Source organism: Pangasianodon hypophthalmus, chromosome 30 (assembly GCF_027358585.1).
Source record: "Pangasianodon hypophthalmus isolate fPanHyp1 chromosome 30, fPanHyp1.pri, whole genome shotgun sequence".
Lineage (NCBI taxonomy): Eukaryota > Metazoa > Chordata > Actinopteri > Siluriformes > Pangasiidae > Pangasianodon > Pangasianodon hypophthalmus.
In genome coordinates, this window is record NC_069739.1 from 2,177,839 (window position 1) to 2,196,660 (window position 18,822).

Below are 18,822 nucleotides of genomic sequence, written 5' to 3' on the forward strand. Positions count from 1 at the left end.
GAGAGAGTGCTAAGGAGAGAAAAGGGGCAGGAAAGAGGGTGAAAGATGGAGAGAGAGAGATAGAGTAGAAAGGGGGATATGGAAAGAAGAAGAAGAAGGAAAAATGAGAGAGAAAAACATGTCAGCATTGACTCCAGAGACTCTCGGGGATACCTAATGCCTTCACAGCTGGGGCCGTGTGTGTGTGTGTGTGTGTGTGTGTGTGTGTGTGTGTAACAGAGCTCAGTAGGGTTGGTGTGCAAATACAACATCCAGCTGAGCTTTTAACACTGTGGCCTTTTACACAAACACACACACACACACACGCCCCTAAATGACTAGTCACATGATATTAGTGGACACACACAAGTGTTAATAGTCTGCACACGTGTCTTTGTCTCACATGCATGTCACGTCTCACACACACACGTACACACACGTTCTCCAAGGGCACATTTGATTAACTAGCGCAGTGACAGCATGGCTAGACCGAAGCCCCTCAGGCACACTGAGACACACCTTAACAAAGACTGGATCACACACACACACACACACACACACACACACACACAGACAAAAACCTTACGTCAGGATATTAAATCAATTTATATGTATCTATAACCTTTTCCATTGGTTTGTCTAACACAGACTAATCTCCTCTTTGATGTATTTTGCAAAATGGCCGACAGCAAACAGTCAGTTTTTGAACCTCAGGTCTCTCCGCTAGTCTGTAATCCTACAGCCATTTAAGAACGTAGTGGGTTTAGAACAAGCATAAAACAATCATATGTTAATGTGCAGATCTTTTGAATGTGAAATCAGTTATTTACCTAACGTTAGATCTTTAATGCGTTTGTAACTACTGGACTCCAGTTACACGGATGTGCGCCATGTTCCTCTCACACCAAATCTCATCGATCAGCCGGGACACTTTCGGTGTTTGACTTTTGACTTTCGCGCCTTTAGTTTTGTACTGAAGCTACGAAGCTAATGAGTAAAGAAAAAATTCCAGTTCTGGTGAGCGTGTCCCCTCTGTAGCGTCAGATTCTGCCCATCCTCCTCGAGGTTTCGACCTGTTGTTTCGACATTCTGAGATGCTTTTCAGCTCACCACGGTTGTACAGAGTGGTTATTCGAGTTACCGTAGCCTTCCTGTCAACTCGAACCAGTCTGGCCTCTGATCTTTCTGCTCGCAGAACTGGATATTTTCTGTTTTTCGCACCACTCTGTGTACACTCTGGAGATTGTTGTGGGTGAAAATCCCAGATCAGCACTTTTCTAAAATATTTAAACTGGCAGTTTTGTCTCCTCCTGATGAAACATGTTGGGACGTTTTACCCCCTCAGACGTGAATGGCCACGTGGAGCCAGTGCTCTTAAATGCTTTGAGGCTCTCCAGAACAGGGACTTGGGTTGTGTATGAGATAAATATCAGGAAATTAAAAATTTGCTAAGTTGAAGTGGAATCAGCAGTTTAGGGGGAAGTAGATATAGATCACAGTCAAACTACAGTTTATTCTCTTCTTAAATACGGTGAAAAATTTTAGCCAGCTTTTACATCTAGCTAGAAATTCGGTCGCAAATATGGCAAGCTCGACAGAGATATCACGTGACTCAAACACTAGCCATTACTACTAGCCCCAAGAAGCAACTCTGTACACTGTACACCAACGTGTCCTGGCTTATTGACCACATTTAGGGTGAGAGAGACATTGTGCACATTTCCATGTTGGCTGAACTGTCACGATTTTCAGTGATTCATCACCATTGCCATTTCAGTTTAATACAAGACCAAATCTAATTCACGTCTGGGAAATTAGCCCACAGTTTTAGCTGTAATTAGAAGGGAAGATCCGAAGATGCTAAGTGTTAAACTAAATCACGTGGCAGCTCCTTTTATCATACGTGTGTCATTGCTGTCACTATTAAACATTAAACATCTTGGGTGTCAAAGGTTTAAGTGCTAATAGCCCAATTTGGAGTCTAGTATCACTTTATTTTATATTTATCAGTTTTTATCAGTTTAGTTGACACGTCTCGGTTCCCAAAATTGACTTGTGTAACAAACCGCAGTGCCAGTTCCTTCAGAGCAGCTTGAGGGAGTTGGGCACAAGTCCACAATGCTACTGGCTGTTAGCTTAGGAGTCCTAGCCAATTCTTACACTGCTGTGTTGCTGTAGCTTCCTAGTCCTGAACCGCTACAACGATAAGAGAACTGATTTCACATCGTTTATTTATTTAACCTCAGCTGCCCCACTACCTATAAGTTGGTAGAAGTAAACAGGATCTTCCTTAATGAGGCTGGAGAGCTTTCTCAGGAAATACACGCACACACACTCACACAATAATAATATGAGAGTGATCTGGGAGTCCCAAAATAAATGTCTAATTAATGTCTAATTAGCAAGAGATGAATGAGTGCGTATGCACCTGAGCGTTATTACTGTTTCTTGCAGAAGACGTGATAACACTTGGATCATGTTCATGTTCTTTGTTGCTTTCAAAGTCATTTCTCATGATGACATTTGAATTAAAGAGCAGTCTGTTAAAATATTTAAGCTACAGCCTCAGCTGAATTTGAGTTACAGTTAGCTGCCAAAATATTTCAGTTACTGCTCTGACTGCAAGAATTTTAAAGTTACAGCCTTGCTAGTATATGACTTATATCTCTGACTGCTAGAATTATTTGAGTTACAGTCCTGACGGCTAAATTATTTGAGTTACACTCCTGACTGCTGAATTATGAGTCAGAGTCCTGATGGCTAAATGATTTGAGTTACATTTCTGACGGCTGTATTATTTGAGTTACAGTCCTGACGGCTAAATTATTTGAGTTACATTCCTGGTGGCTAAATTATTTGAGTTACACTCCTGACTGCTGAATTATGAGTCAGAGTCCTGATGGCTAAATTATTTGAGTTACATTTCTGACGGCTGTATTATTTGAGTTACAGTCCTGACAACTAAATTATTTGAGTTACATTCCTGGTGGCTAAATTATTTGAGTTACACTCCTGACTGCTGAATTATGAGTCAGAGTCCTGACGGCTAAATTATTTGAGTTAGACTCCTGACTGCTGAATTATGAGTCAGAGTCCTGACGGCTAAATTATTTGAGTTACAGTCCTTACTGCTAAATGGAGTTACAGTCCTGACTGGTAGAATTATTTGAGTTACTCTCCTGACTGCTAATTTATTTGAGTTACAGTCCTGACAGCTAGAATTATTGACTTGCAGCTCCAACTGGTTCAACTGTCTGAATACAAGTTAGACTGCCGGCATATCAAACATCCATTGCTGGCTGCTTGAATATTTGAGTTACATCTCTTGTTTCTATAATACTTAACTCCCAGAACATTTAACTTGCATTCCTGTTGGCTAGAATATTGGAGTTAAACCTCTGACTGCTAGAATATTTTAGTTACAGCTCTCACTGCTAGGACATTTGAACTCCAGTCCTGAAGGTCAGGAGATTTAAGTTACAACTCTGACTGAATATTTGAATTACAGCTCCAACTGATGAAATATTTGATGTAGTATACCGTGCTGGATACTAGAATATTTGAGTTATACTATACTATCATACTATTGACCTTGTTGGTAGAATATTTGAGATATTGCTCCAACAGTCAGAATATTTACTGTAACATTGTATTTTTTTCACTTTATTTTACTATTTATGTTTTAAAGCATTCCTTTTTCAAGATTTTATTTTTCCTACTGTGTTTTTCATTTCCTATTTATTCTTTTTAAACTTTTTTTTTTTTTACAGTCTCCTCAGTGAGGGTGCTGGAAAAGACTCGAGTAATTCTGTGTATTTTCCAATTTTATCCTGTCATTTTGTTTTTAATCTCCTCCTAACGCACTTTGCTTTGCTTTATATTGAAGGACTGGCTACTACAAGATAATATTTGACTTACAGTTCAGACTGTTACAGCATCAGCTGCCAGAATATTAGAATTACGGCTCTGGTGGACAGAATATTTGACTTACCGCCGTGAGCTGTGATTGTTTACGTTTGATTTACAGTTGTGACTCCCAGTATATTTGAATTATAGTTCTGTCTGCGTACAATCCTGGCCTGAGTTGCAGGATTGACTTGTAGAATATTTGAATTATTTGAATTTGCCCTCCAGAAGATTTAGGTTACAGTCTTGCCTTAATATTTGAATTATAGCTCCAGCTGCTGTAATATTGATGATATTTAATACACTATACAGATGTGGCTGCTAGAATATTTTGTTATAGCCCAGGTTGCTAAACATGCAGACGTATTTCCCTTACATCCCTAACTGTTTAAATGTTTTAGTTACAACAGTCGTTTTCCTGTCAGTTAATCTGCTATAAAGTTAAACGAAGCACCACTCACATTGGCAAGCGCCGACTCTTAGAGAAAGAAAATGGCGTTTTAAAGTACAAACATTTCTCACTGGGGAGGAGCATCATTAAGACATTGGGCTAGCGTTGTACCTTTTCAGTCTACAATCGCACAACTCATAAATTGGTACTTGAGAGAATAGGTGTGAGATTCTGAGCATGTTACAAGGAATTATAATAAAGTAAGGTGATATATACTAAACTTAAAGCTTTAACTTCTCAATAAACAGCTACAGAAAACACGAGCCCAAAGGTGTAAAGGTTTAAATTCTTTGTGATTAGCAGAACAGCCAAGAAACGTAAGAAAATGTCTGAAGGCATGCTCATCAGACCAGATGACTGCCAAACTAACAACATGACGACTTTAACCCTTACATGTACAGTGTCCACACTGAGACTGACTGTTTTAAACTTAATGCAGTTTTTTTTTTTTTAAACAAAGAGATGTAACTAAAACTACTCTAATGTTTGTCTTGATTTAAATAAGACATCATCTAAATTCTCAGCTAAAAATCTGTAAAAAGTATATTTCCATAATATAAACTTTATAATTTTTGGACTGGAAAATTTTAGTCCTAATATGTCAGTGAATATGTAGTGAAATTTACATTGCCAGTATTTTTCAGCAGTAATATTTTTACCCCGTTGTTATTTTTACTTCATAGCTGCTCCCTTCCGTTACGCTGCAGGTCCTTAAAAAGTCTTAATTTCTCTTAAAGTGTGTATAGTGTGTATGCGAGCCAGGAATCAACCGCTCACTGCGACTAGCTGTCAGCTGAGGAGTGTACACACTCTGGTGTGTGTTAGCATTCATACACTTGGTTTGAGTTTCTAATATACGTAAATTTTTTAGAAAACGTAAAAATTGATTTGAATTTGAGTGCCATTTTTGGTTAATAAAACCGTCTAAAAGTCTGGAAGTGTGCAGCGACTTTCAGATATTAAATGTAAAAAAATTGCAGATCTTTTTATTTTTCTTTTTTCAGCATTGTTTTGTAATATATATATTATATTTATTTTCATAGACACAAATAGAGTATTGAAATAAATAAATGATTGAACAGTTTGTTGTTTTTAATGCAACACTATGATGTGAAAATAACACGTCAGAATTTGTTCCGAGTCCGTGCCGCTGGTCAGAGAAGGTAGTAACGTGAAGTACATCGTCACTGTCACCTGTAACAGCCTTCGGTCGTGTTAGCCTCAGATCCAGATCTTTCTAATCGAGGAATTTTAAGTAACTGATCTTTACAAATTTCAGTTGAAAGCTGGTTTGAAGTGTAAAAGCCTTGATGACTCAGATTCAACATATTCTCACTAAACTCGGCGAGTTCTCATGGATTAGTCAGAGAGAGAGAGAACGAGGGTTTGACTGTTCAGTGTTTACAGCGCTCATAAAGTTATATAATCTAACTGCTACCTGCGAAGCAACAACAGCGGCTGGTGCAGCTGAAGGACGTCGTCGTGTCCTGAAGCCTGCGTGGGAGTGTGTGTGTGTGTGCATGATGCGGAGGTGCATAATGTAGTGTGTGTTAGGCTGTACAGGTGTTCAAGGTGTGTGTGTGTGTGTGTGTGAGTGTGTGTGTATTCAAAGCAATCAGCGTGCAGTGCTGAGATTTTAAAGCACTAGGAATGGATTGAAATCTTTCATGCTTGTGCTTGAACCTTTTAACGACACGGTACAGGGCGGGGCGTCATTACACAAACATCACCATTCTCAAAGATATTCCTACGATACGCGATATCTATAACGATATAATATTCCTACGATACGCGATATCCGTCACGATATATTATTCCTACGATACGCAATATCTATAACGATATAATATTCCTACGATACGCAATATCTATAACGATATAATATTCCTACGATACGCGATATCTATAACGATATAATATTCCTACGATACGCAATATCTATAATGATATAATATTCCTACGATACGCGATATCCATCATGATATTCCTACGATACGCGATATCTATAACGATATAATATTCCTACGATACGCGATATCCGTCACGATATAATATTCCTACGATACGCGATATTCGTCACGATATATTATTCCTACGATACGCGATATCTATAATGATATAATATTCCTACGATACGTGATATCCATCACGATATAATATTCCTACGATACGCGATATCTATAACGATATAATATTCCTACAATACGCAATATCTATAACGATATAATATTCCTACGATACGCGATATCTATAACGATATAATATTCCTACGATACGCAATATCTATAATGATATAATATTCCTACGATACGCGATATCCATCATGATATTCCTACGATACGCGATATCTATAACGATATAATATTCCTACGATACGCGATATTCGTCACGATATATTATTCCTACGATACGCGATATTCATCACGATATAATATTCCTACGATACGCGATATCCATCACGATATAATATTCCTACGATACGCGATATCCATCACAATATAATATTCCTACGATACGTGATATCCATCACGATATAATATTCCTACGATACGCGATATCCATCACGATATAATATTCCTACGGTACGCGATATCTATAACGATATAATATTCCTACGATACGCGATATCTATCACGATATAATATTCCTACGATACGCGATATCCATCACGATATAATATTCCTACGATACGCGATATCTATCACGATATAATATTCCTAAGATACGCGATATCTATCACGATATAATATTCCTACGATACGCGATATCTATCAATATATAATATTCCTACGATACGCGATATCCATCACGATATAATATTCCTACGATACGCGATATCTATCACGATATAATATTCCTAAGATACGCGATATCCATCACGATATATTATTCCTACGATGCGCGATATCCATCACGATATAATATTCCTACGATACGCGATATCCATCACGATATAATATTCCTACGATACGCGATATCCATCACGATATAATATTCCTACGATACGCGATATCCATCACGATATAATATTCCTATGATACGCGATATCTATAACGATATAATATTCCTAAGATACGCGATATTCATCACGATATACTATTCCTACGATACGCGATATCTATCAATATATAATATTCCTACGATACGTGATATCTATGACGATATAATATTCCTACGATACGCGATATCCATCACGATATAATATTCCTACGATACGCGATATCCATCACGATATATTATTCCTACGATACGCGATATCCGTCACGATATATTATTCCTACGATACGCGATATCCGTCACGATATAATATTCCTACGATGCGCGATATCTATCACGATATAATATTCCTAAGATACGCGATATCCATCACGATATAATATTCCTACGATACGCGATATCCATCACGATATATTATTCCTACGATACGCGATATCCATCACGATATAATATTCCTACGATACGCGATATCTATCACGATATAATATTCCTACGATACGCGATATCCATCACGATATAATTTTCCTAAGATACGCGATATCCATCACGATATATTATTCCTACGATACGCGATATCCGTCACGATATAATATTCCTACGATACGCGATATTCGTCACGATATAATATTCCTACGATACGCGATATTCGTCACGATATAATATTCCTACGATACGCGATGTCTATCACGATATAATATTCCTACGATACGCGATATCTATCACGATATAATATTCCTACGATACGCGATATTCATCACGATATAATATTCCTAAGATACGCGATATCCATCACGATATAATATTCCTAAGATACGCGATATCTATCACGATATAATATTCCTACGATACGCGATATCTATCACGATATAATATTCCTACGATACGCGATATTCATCACGATATAATATTCCTACGATACGCGATATCTATCACGATATAATATTCCTACGATACGCGATATCTATCACGATATAATATTCCTACGATACGCGATATTCATCACGATATAATATTCCTAAGATACGCGATATCCATCACGATATAGTATTCCTACGATACGCGATATCCATCACGATATAATATTCCTAAGATACGCGATATCTATCACGATATAATATTCCTAAGATACGCGATATTCATCACGATATAATATTCCTACGATACGCGATATCCATCACGATATAATATTCCTACGATACGCGATATCCATCAATATATAATATTCCTACGATACGCGATATCCATCACGATATAATATTCCTACGATACGCGATATCCATCACAATATAATATTCCTACGATACGCGATATCTATCAATATATAATATTCCTACGATACGCGATATCTATCAATATATAATATTCCTACGATACGCGATATCCATCACGATATATTATTCCTACGATACGCGATATCCATCACGATATAATATTCCTACGATACGCGATATTCATCAATATATAATATTCCTACGATACGCGATATCCATCACGATATAATATTCCTACGATACGCGATATCCATCACGATATAATATTCCTACGATACGCGATATCTATCACGATATAATATTCCTAAGATACGCGATATCTATCACGATATAATATTCCTACGATACGCGATATCTATCAATATATAATATTCCTACGATACGCGATATCCATCACGATATAATATTCCTACGATACGCGATATCTATCACGATATAATATTCCTACGATATGCGATATCCATCACGATATATTATTCCTACGATGCGCGATATCCATCACGATATAATATTCCTACGATACGCGATATCCATCACGATATAATATTCCTACGATACGCGATATCCATCACGATATAATATTCCTACGATACGCGATATCCATCACGATATAATATTCCTATGATACGCGATATCTATAACGATATAATATTCCTAAGATACGCGATATTCATCACGATATACTATTCCTACGATACGCGATATCTATCACGATATAATATTCCTACGATACGCGATATCCATCACGATATATTATTCCTACGATGCGCGATATCCATCACGATATAATATTCCTACGATACGCGATATCCATCACGATATAATATTCCTACGATACGCGATATCCATCACGATATAATATTCCTACGATACGCGATATCCATCACGATATAATATTCCTATGATACGCGATATCTATAACGATATAATATTCCTAAGATACGCGATATTCATCACGATATACTATTCCTACGATACGCGATATCCATCACGATATATTATTCCTACGATGCGCGATATCCATCACGATATAATATTCCTACGATACGCGATATCCATCACGATATAATATTCCTACGATACGCGATATCCATCACGATATAATATTCCTACGATACGCGATATCCATCACGATATAATATTCCTATGATACGCGATATCTATAACGATATAATATTCCTAAGATACGCGATATTCATCACGATATACTATTCCTACGATACGCGATATCTATCAATATATAATATTCCTACGATACGCGATATCTATCAATATATAATATTCCTACGATACGCGATATCTATCACGATATAATATTCCTAAGATACGCGATATCCATCACGATATAATATTCCTACGATACGCGATATCCATCACGATATATTATTCCTACGATACGCGATATCTATCACGATATAATATTCCTACGATACGCGATATCCATCACGATATAATTTTCCTAAGATACGCGATATCCATCACGATATATTATTCCTACGATACGCGATATCCATCACGATATAATATTCCTATGATACGCGATATCCATCACGATATAATTTTCCTAAGATACGCGATATCTATCACGATATAATATTCCTACGATACGCGATATCCGTCACGATATAATATTCCTACGATACGCGATATTCGTCACGATATAATATTCCTACGATACGCGATGTCTATCACGATATAATATTCCTACGATACGCGATATCTATCACGATATAATATTCCTACGATACGCGATATTCATCACGATATAATATTCCTAAGATACGCGATATCCATCACGATATAATATTCCTAAGATACGCAATATCTATCACGATATAATATTCCTACGATACGCGATATCTATAACGATATAATATTCCTACGATACGCGATATTCATCACGATATAATATTCCTACGATACGCGATATCTATCACGATATAATATTCCTACGATACGCGATATCTATCACGATATAATATTCCTACGATACGCGATATTCATCACGATATAATATTCCTAAGATACGCGATATCCATCACGATATAATATTCCTACGATACGCGATATCCATCACGATATAATATTCCTAAGATACGCGATATCTATCACGATATAATATTCCTAAGATACGCGATATTCATCACGATATAATATTCCTACGATACGCGATATCCATCACGATATAATATTCCTATGATACGCGATATCCATCAATATATAATATTCCTACGATACGCGATATCCATCACGATATAATATTCCTACGATACGCGATATCTATCAATATATAATATTCCTACGATACGCGATATCTATCAATATATAATATTCCTACGATACGCGATATCCATCACGATATATTATTCCTACGATACGCGATATCCATCACGATATAATATTCCTACGATACGCGATATTCATCAATATATAATATTCCTACGATACGCGATATCCATCACGATATAATATTCCTACGATACGCGATATCCATCACGATATAATATTCCTACGATACGCGATATCCATCACGATATATTATTCCTACGATACGCGATATCCATCACGATATATTATTCCTACGATACGCGATATCCATCACGATATAATATTCCTACGATACGCGATATTCATCAATATATAATATTCCTACGATACGCGATATCCATCACGATATAATATTCCTACGATACGCGATATCCATCACAATATAATATTCCTACGATACGCGATATCCATCACGATATAATATTCCTACGATACGCGATATCCATCATGATATTCCTACGATACGCGATATCCATCACGATATAATATTCCTACGATACGCGATATCCATCACGATATATTATTCCTACGATACGCGATATCCATCACGATATAATATTCCTACGATACGCGATATCCATCACGATATAATATTCCTACGATACGCGTTATTCATCACGATATAATATTCCTACGATACGCGATATCCATCACGATATATTATTCCTACGATACGCGATATCCATCACGATATAATATTCCTAAGATACGCGATATCCATCACGATATAATTTTCCTAAGATACGCGATATCTATCACGATATAATATTCCTACGATACGCGATATCCGTCACGATATAATATTCCTACGATACGCGATATTCGTCACGATATAATATTCCTACGATACGCGATGTCTATCACGATATAATATTCCTACGATACGCGATATCTATCACGATATAATATTCCTACGATACGCGATATCCGTCACGATATAATATTCCTACGATACGCGATATTCGTCACGATATAATATTCCTACGATACGCGATATCTATCACGATATAATATTCCTACGATACGCGATATCTATCACGATATAATATTCCTAAGATACGCGATATCCATCACGATATAATATTCCTAAGATACGCGATATCTATCACGATATAATATTCCTACGATACGCGATATCTATAACGATATAATATTCCTACGATACGCGATATTCATCACGATATAATATTCCTACGATACGCGATATCTATCACGATATAATATTCCTACGATACGCGATATCTATCACGATATAATATTCCTACGATACGCGATATTCATCACGATATAATATTCCTAAGATACGCGATATCCATCACGATATAATATTCCTACGATACGTGATATCCATCACGATATAATATTCCTAAGATACGCGATATCTATCACGATATAATATTCCTAAGATACGCGATATTCATCACGATATAATATTCCTACGATACGCGATATCCATCACGATATAATATTCCTATGATACGCGATATCCATCAATATATAATATTCCTACGATACGCGATATCCATCACGATATAATATTCCTACGATACGCGATATCCATCACAATATAATATTCCTACGATACGCGATATCTATCAATATATAATATTCCTACGATACGCGATATCTATCAATATATAATATTCCTACGATACGCGATATCCATCACGATATATTATTCCTACGATACGCGATATCCATCACGATATAATATTCCTACGACACGCGATATTCATCAATATATAATATTCCTACGATACGCGATATCCATCACGATATAATATTCCTACGATACGCGATATCCATCACGATATAATATTCCTACGATACGCGATATCCATCACGATATATTATTCCTACGATACGCGATATCCATCACGATATATTATTCCTACGATACGCGATATCCATCACGATATAATATTCCTACGATACGCGATATTCATCAATATATAATATTCCTACGATACGCGATATCCATCACGATATAATATTCCTACGATACGCGATATCCATCACAATATAATATTCCTACGATACGCGATATCCATCACGATATAATATTCCTACGATACGCGATATCCATCATGATATTCCTACGATACGCGATATCCATCACGATATAATATTCCTACGATACGCGATATCCATCACGATATATTATTCCTACGATACGCGATATCCATCACGATATAATATTCCTACGATACGCGATATCCATCACGATATAATATTCCTACGATACGCGATATCCATCACGATATAATATTCCTACGATACGCGATATCCATCACGATATAATATTCCTACGATACGCGATATCCATCACGATATAATATTCCTACGATACGCGATATCCATCACGATATATTATTCCTACGATACGCGATATCTATCACGATATAATATTCCTACGATACGCGATATCCATCACGATATATTATTCCTACGATACGCGATATCTATCACGATATAATATTCCTACGATACGCGATATCTATCAATATATAATATTCCTACGATACGCGATATCCATCACGATATAATATTCCTACGATACGCGATATCCATCACGATATAATATTCCTACGATACGCGATATCCATCACGATATAATATTCCTACGATACGCGATATCCATCACGATATAATATTCCTACGATACGCGATATCCATCACGATATATTATTCCTACGATACGCGATATCTATAACGATATAATATTCCTAAGATACGCGATATTCATCACGATATACTATTCCTACGATACGCGATATCTATCAATATATAATATTCCTACGATACGCGATATCTATCAATATATAATATTCCTACGATACGCGATATCTATCAATATGTAATATTCCTACGATACGCGATATCCATCACGATATATAGGTTTAACAATTTCACAACAGTACTGTAGTGTTACATTTTTTTCCGATACCTGTTCTTTCGATAATTTTGGTTTTTTGTCTACAAAATTGTAATTTTTTATATTCAACAGTGAAAAGAAAAAAAATTTTAAATTTTTAAAGATTTTTAAAGATTAAGTACAAAACATTCAGTTTCAAAAGTAATAAAATATCTGAGAAAAGTATATTGTGACATAATTTATCACAATATTTATATTATATCGTCTTATCGCCCAGCCCTAGGCTCCTGTCAATCAGGAAGTCATTTTTAGGCTAGCTAGCAAGTAAATCAGCATTTAACGATAACTAGCGTACTGAAAATCATCACCTGGCGCAGTGGGGTTTTTAGTGTTACTCGCATCTTTCCTTGAATTTGAAAGATTTTTGAATCTTTGGGGTTTTTCACTACAATAATTATAAGCATGTTTTATTGAAATAGATATTAAATTATGTTTAAATGATGATTTTTTTTGTTGTTGCTTAGCACCTCTTCAAGGTTTTTCCAGCACTGACTCAGCTGTAAATCTTATTAATATCATTAACTGAATTCGCAGCTGAAAATGGAAAGGAAAAAAAAGACACAAAAGCATAGACAGAAATTCACATATTTACCAAAAGACATTTCAAAATGTAAATTGAGGAGAAAAAAAAAAAAAAAGATGTTTAATGGTTTCAGTGGGACCTTTTTTAAATTATATTTCTCCCACCAGATATTCTGCATTTCCACAAAACAGATTTTGAACCGACTGAAAGAACAACGACTGTATGAAAGGAGAGTACTTACTAGAAAAGTGACAATATGGCTCGTCTTGTAGGAGTTTCGTTTACAGCATTTAGAGACGCTCGGATCCAGAAGTGGATTGAATTCTCGGTAGAAAAATCATCCTCATGCTCGTTTAAACAATCGATGGTCTAAGAATACCATAAGGATAAAAGCCTGTTATACTGGAGTTAGTGTGAGAATTAGTACAGCAAGTAATACAGTACGATATATATATATATGTGTGTGTGTGTGTAAATTTAGTACTTGTTTAAGTTTCGTAACCTGTTCGAACCATCGTATCTTCTCAGCGATGACCACAACTGTCTTTATACGTGAAGTTCATTTTGCAGAAGTTGTTCATTTTGATGTGTGTGTGTGTGTGTGTTTTATACTAATTGTGTTGAGGAGGTGTTTAACATATGGTAGAAGGTGTATTTGTGTTCATCGCTAACACAAATCAAGTCTACAGTAACGTCGAGGCGATGGAAGAGTGTTCCAGACGAAGTGCTGATCTGTCCAGCGAAGTTTTTTCCATCTGGAGTTTATTTTTCACTTCAGAGTATCATTCAGGTGTTGTCTCGAGCTGCCAGCTGTTCTGGACTCGGCATCCAGGACTCTTTCAGCGCACGCTTCATAATCAGAAGTGTGTCATGTTGCAAATGATTTAAAATCAACCTGAGAGAAAAAAAAAAAAGATCTGAAAATTCCTCTGCATGAGACTGAAATCAGAACAAGCACATGGTGGAATAAGTTCTGGGCTCAGGTTCATAAAGTTTACTACCAGATCACAGCAGTAAGGCATCCGCTACATAAACACCAACTGATTATTCCTTTATTAGCCAACAAGCTACTAAAGGCGGAGCTTATTCTAGACCAATCCCAAGTAGAATTCATGCTAACGTGACAGTAGATTAAAGTGAAATTCAGATTCTGAATCACATTGAATATGTAACCTTAGCACGTCAATGAATGCGGAATATTACGTGAATGTGCAACGGATGTCAGCTACTCATTCGACGGAAACATTTTACGTTTATTAATTGTAAATAGTTAACTGTAGAAGCTGTGGCTTCATCTTGCAAGCGATAAACCCTGCTGAAGATGTTGCACAAAACCAAAAACTCAAGAAATCGCAACAAAAAAATAAATAAAATAAACGTTTCTTTAAAAAAAATGCGACACTAATGTTTTTACATGTTCATGTATCGTTGAAATGTCTTTGAGAATCGTGATATTTTTGTTAAGTCGCTCAGCCCAAGGTGTTGCCGAGGGCTTTAAATAACCATGTGGTGAACTTCAAACTTTTTCAAGATAACAAAGTAATTTCCGATAACAAACACGTCCAGTATATTCTGTTTGTCTTATGATGTGCAAACAGTTAAGCTGTTAACCGTGAAGTTCCCAGTCGTGTGAACTTTAGACTCCATCTAGCTGCTGCTGCAAAACTTTATTACGAGTTGCATAAACGAACGCCTTGCTGCTGATCTCTTAATAAACTTTACACGGAAGCCTGGCGGTGATTCAGCTGATGTGATCGAGGTGAGAGTTCTGATCCGGGGTGAGAACCTGGGCTCAGGATGGTGTCGGCTCCAGCCTCGGATGTTAAACAGGTCCTATTTGTCTTGCAGATCTTTTGCAGAGCGCACGGCGCACCTCACGGACAAGTACGTGTCTCATTGCCAAAGCTCTCTCTTACTCTAAACACTCACACACACTTCTACACACACACACACACACACACACCCCTCCTAGTTAGGTCCTCTTCTAAGGTTTCTACTGAGGCTTTGAGAACATCCTGATACAGAAGAAAGACGAAGGTTCATCTTCTAGACTAGTTCTCCACACACGTGTTGTACTAGTCTTCTAGATCCAGTTTAACGGTAGTTATTAGCAAAAGTGTTCTTGTTGAACTAGTGACCAAAATAGGTTTTAGGATCATTTCAGTTAATCCATGTTTATTCTCCCAACAACTAGAAATATGACAAGATGGAGTAAATCCACAAATTGTGTATTTTAAGAACATTAAAAATGTAGCGATTACCAACACTACTCATTTAATAAAATGGTTTTACTCCCAACAAGCTACTTCATTTAAATCTCTCAGATGTCCCTAGACCCGGACTTTTCCCATCATCGGATTAATGAACTGCATTGAAACGTCTTAATTGGATTTTTTTTGCAGTTATCTGATTACGTAATTTTGTACACATCGTAAGTCCGGTTATTGGCGCTTGGATAATAGGGATATTTAGATGTAGAGTTAAGAAACATTTATATCACTAGTCATGTGAGAAATACAAGCATTTATTATGCTCCACGTCCCCCGGGTGCTTGGACCCCGAGCATTACCTCTGCCTGTGTGTGATAAGCAGCGAGCGTTTTGTGTTAGTGACGGCCGTGTGTGTGTGTGTGTGTGTGTGTGTGTGTGTCGGTAGGTGGTAAGCGCGGCCCGGAGCTTGATGATGACGAGCTACTGAGTCTGAGTAAGAGGCTGGTGGAGGATGCCGTGTCGCGCGCCGTGCAGCAGTACATGGAGGAAACGCAGCAGAATGGCTCCGCCCCCAAAGACGAGGCCCCGCCCAAAACCACCCCCAAATGACAGCGTGACCTCTGACCTCAGACCCTCACCTGCCTGGGTGGAGCCCCGGGTCACACCTTCTCCTCCACACGTCCTCCCCTGCTTCAGGGGAGACGGATTTGTGCGTAAGAATGACGGGAAAAGTGATTATGCGTAGACGAACCGGATCTGGCGGAATTTTCTATGCAGATTTTTTTGCACACGGATATGGAATAAAGCGATTATTATTATTATTATTATTATTTTTTTGATCGATTAGAAAGGAAAACTGAGATGCGATAAAAACTCGTCTGATTCGAGACCATGGCGATATCGAACTGCACCTCTGGACCTGGACAGGAGCGGACGTTTGCTTTAAAGTGTCCGTAATTACGTTCCTGTGTGAGAGCATAAGATGATGATGATGATGATGATGATGATTTCTCATGGCCTCCAGTGTTAAGCGTATTTTGTGTATGTGTGTTTATTTTTTGTTTTTAAAAACATAACAAGCCTTGTTTATATGTTTGTGCACCCTTTAGGCCGTGTGAGTGATGCGCAGTGGGTCAGGAGGATGCTGGACTCAGACAGAGAGAGTGTTTACAAGAGAGCGAGGGAATTTAAGACACTGTTAGGACGAGCAGAAGTACGAGCACGAATCGCACGAGAACTGAGCGTGACCAGGACACACACACAACACACACAACACACACCAGCAACCTAAACTCACACACCCAGTCACGTCATCCCTCATCAAACGAAACCTTTAGACTAAAGGATATTTAGAGCATTAAATGCTGGACAAAGACGAGTTTTAATTAAAGTGAATATTTTTTTAAGGAACGCTGATTCACTTGAGGTAAATGTGTACATTTAATTTTTATCTGGACCAAATGAAATAAAAAAATTAATAAAATAATGAAATCTTCTGCGGTATAAAAGCTTAATGAATTTGAGGTTTTGTTCTTTCCCACTTCCAGAGTGGCCTTAATCACGAAACAGAAGTTTATTTTATTTATTTAGCACAGTCGAGTGGTTTTTATTTTAATATTAAATGATGCACAAGTTTTCACCTGATCCTTAATTACTGATTTGTTTCAGATTGTGTTTACGCTCTGCTGTGGTTTCTGTTCATCTCCAAATGTTAGCGATTAAAAGCCAAACCGAAACCGAGACGTCGCCGTCCTGCCGCTTCCTTCGCTCGCTCGTGTGTTTACTAATCACTTTATTTTTAAATCTCAGAAATTCATAGTGGATGATTTTTTTTTTTTTTTTTTTTTTAGAGATGATTCCACTGCTGAGTCACTCTCTCTTATACGAGTGTTAATAAACATTTTTTGGTCTTTTCTAACGTGTCGTGGTGTGTTCTGTTCTCTTCTCTTCTGTATTTTATCCGGATCTGATCGCCTCCTACACGGAACTGAGTAATTCCACTGCTGGAGAATGAACACCGTATTTCCTGGACTATAACACAAGCCATTTTACAAACCCACTAGAACGAACTCAAATTTTGTGCTTTAACTTATTTGTCATATCGTATATTTTACTGCTGGGCTGCTACTCCAGTAGTTATGGTAATTTGTCTATTTGTTAGTGTGTTAATTAGACAAACTATTGTAATGAATAAAGTAGCACGTCTATCGTAAAACACACCA

The 18,822-nt window shown here is 37.1% G+C and overlaps 1 protein-coding gene across 3 annotated transcripts in view; it reads left to right on the forward strand.

The window, feature by feature from the left end:
* Positions 1-18,514, forward strand: part of LOC113536992 (A-kinase anchor protein 7) — a 49,429-nt gene extending 30,915 nt beyond the window's left edge. Inside the window, exons 9-10 of one of the 3 annotated variants that reach the window (XM_026931254.3) lie at positions 16,239-16,274; positions 17,046-17,868. In XM_026931254.3, coding sequence (XP_026787055.3) covers positions 16,239-16,274; positions 17,046-17,209 — 200 coding nt within the window. In that variant the 3' untranslated portion in view covers positions 17,210-17,868. Of the gene's footprint in view, positions 1-16,238; positions 16,275-17,045 lie in introns of all 3 variants that reach the window. The other 2 variants (XM_026931263.3, XM_026931271.3) reach the window with 2 other exon arrangements.
* Positions 18,515-18,822: the final 308 nt, after the last annotated feature.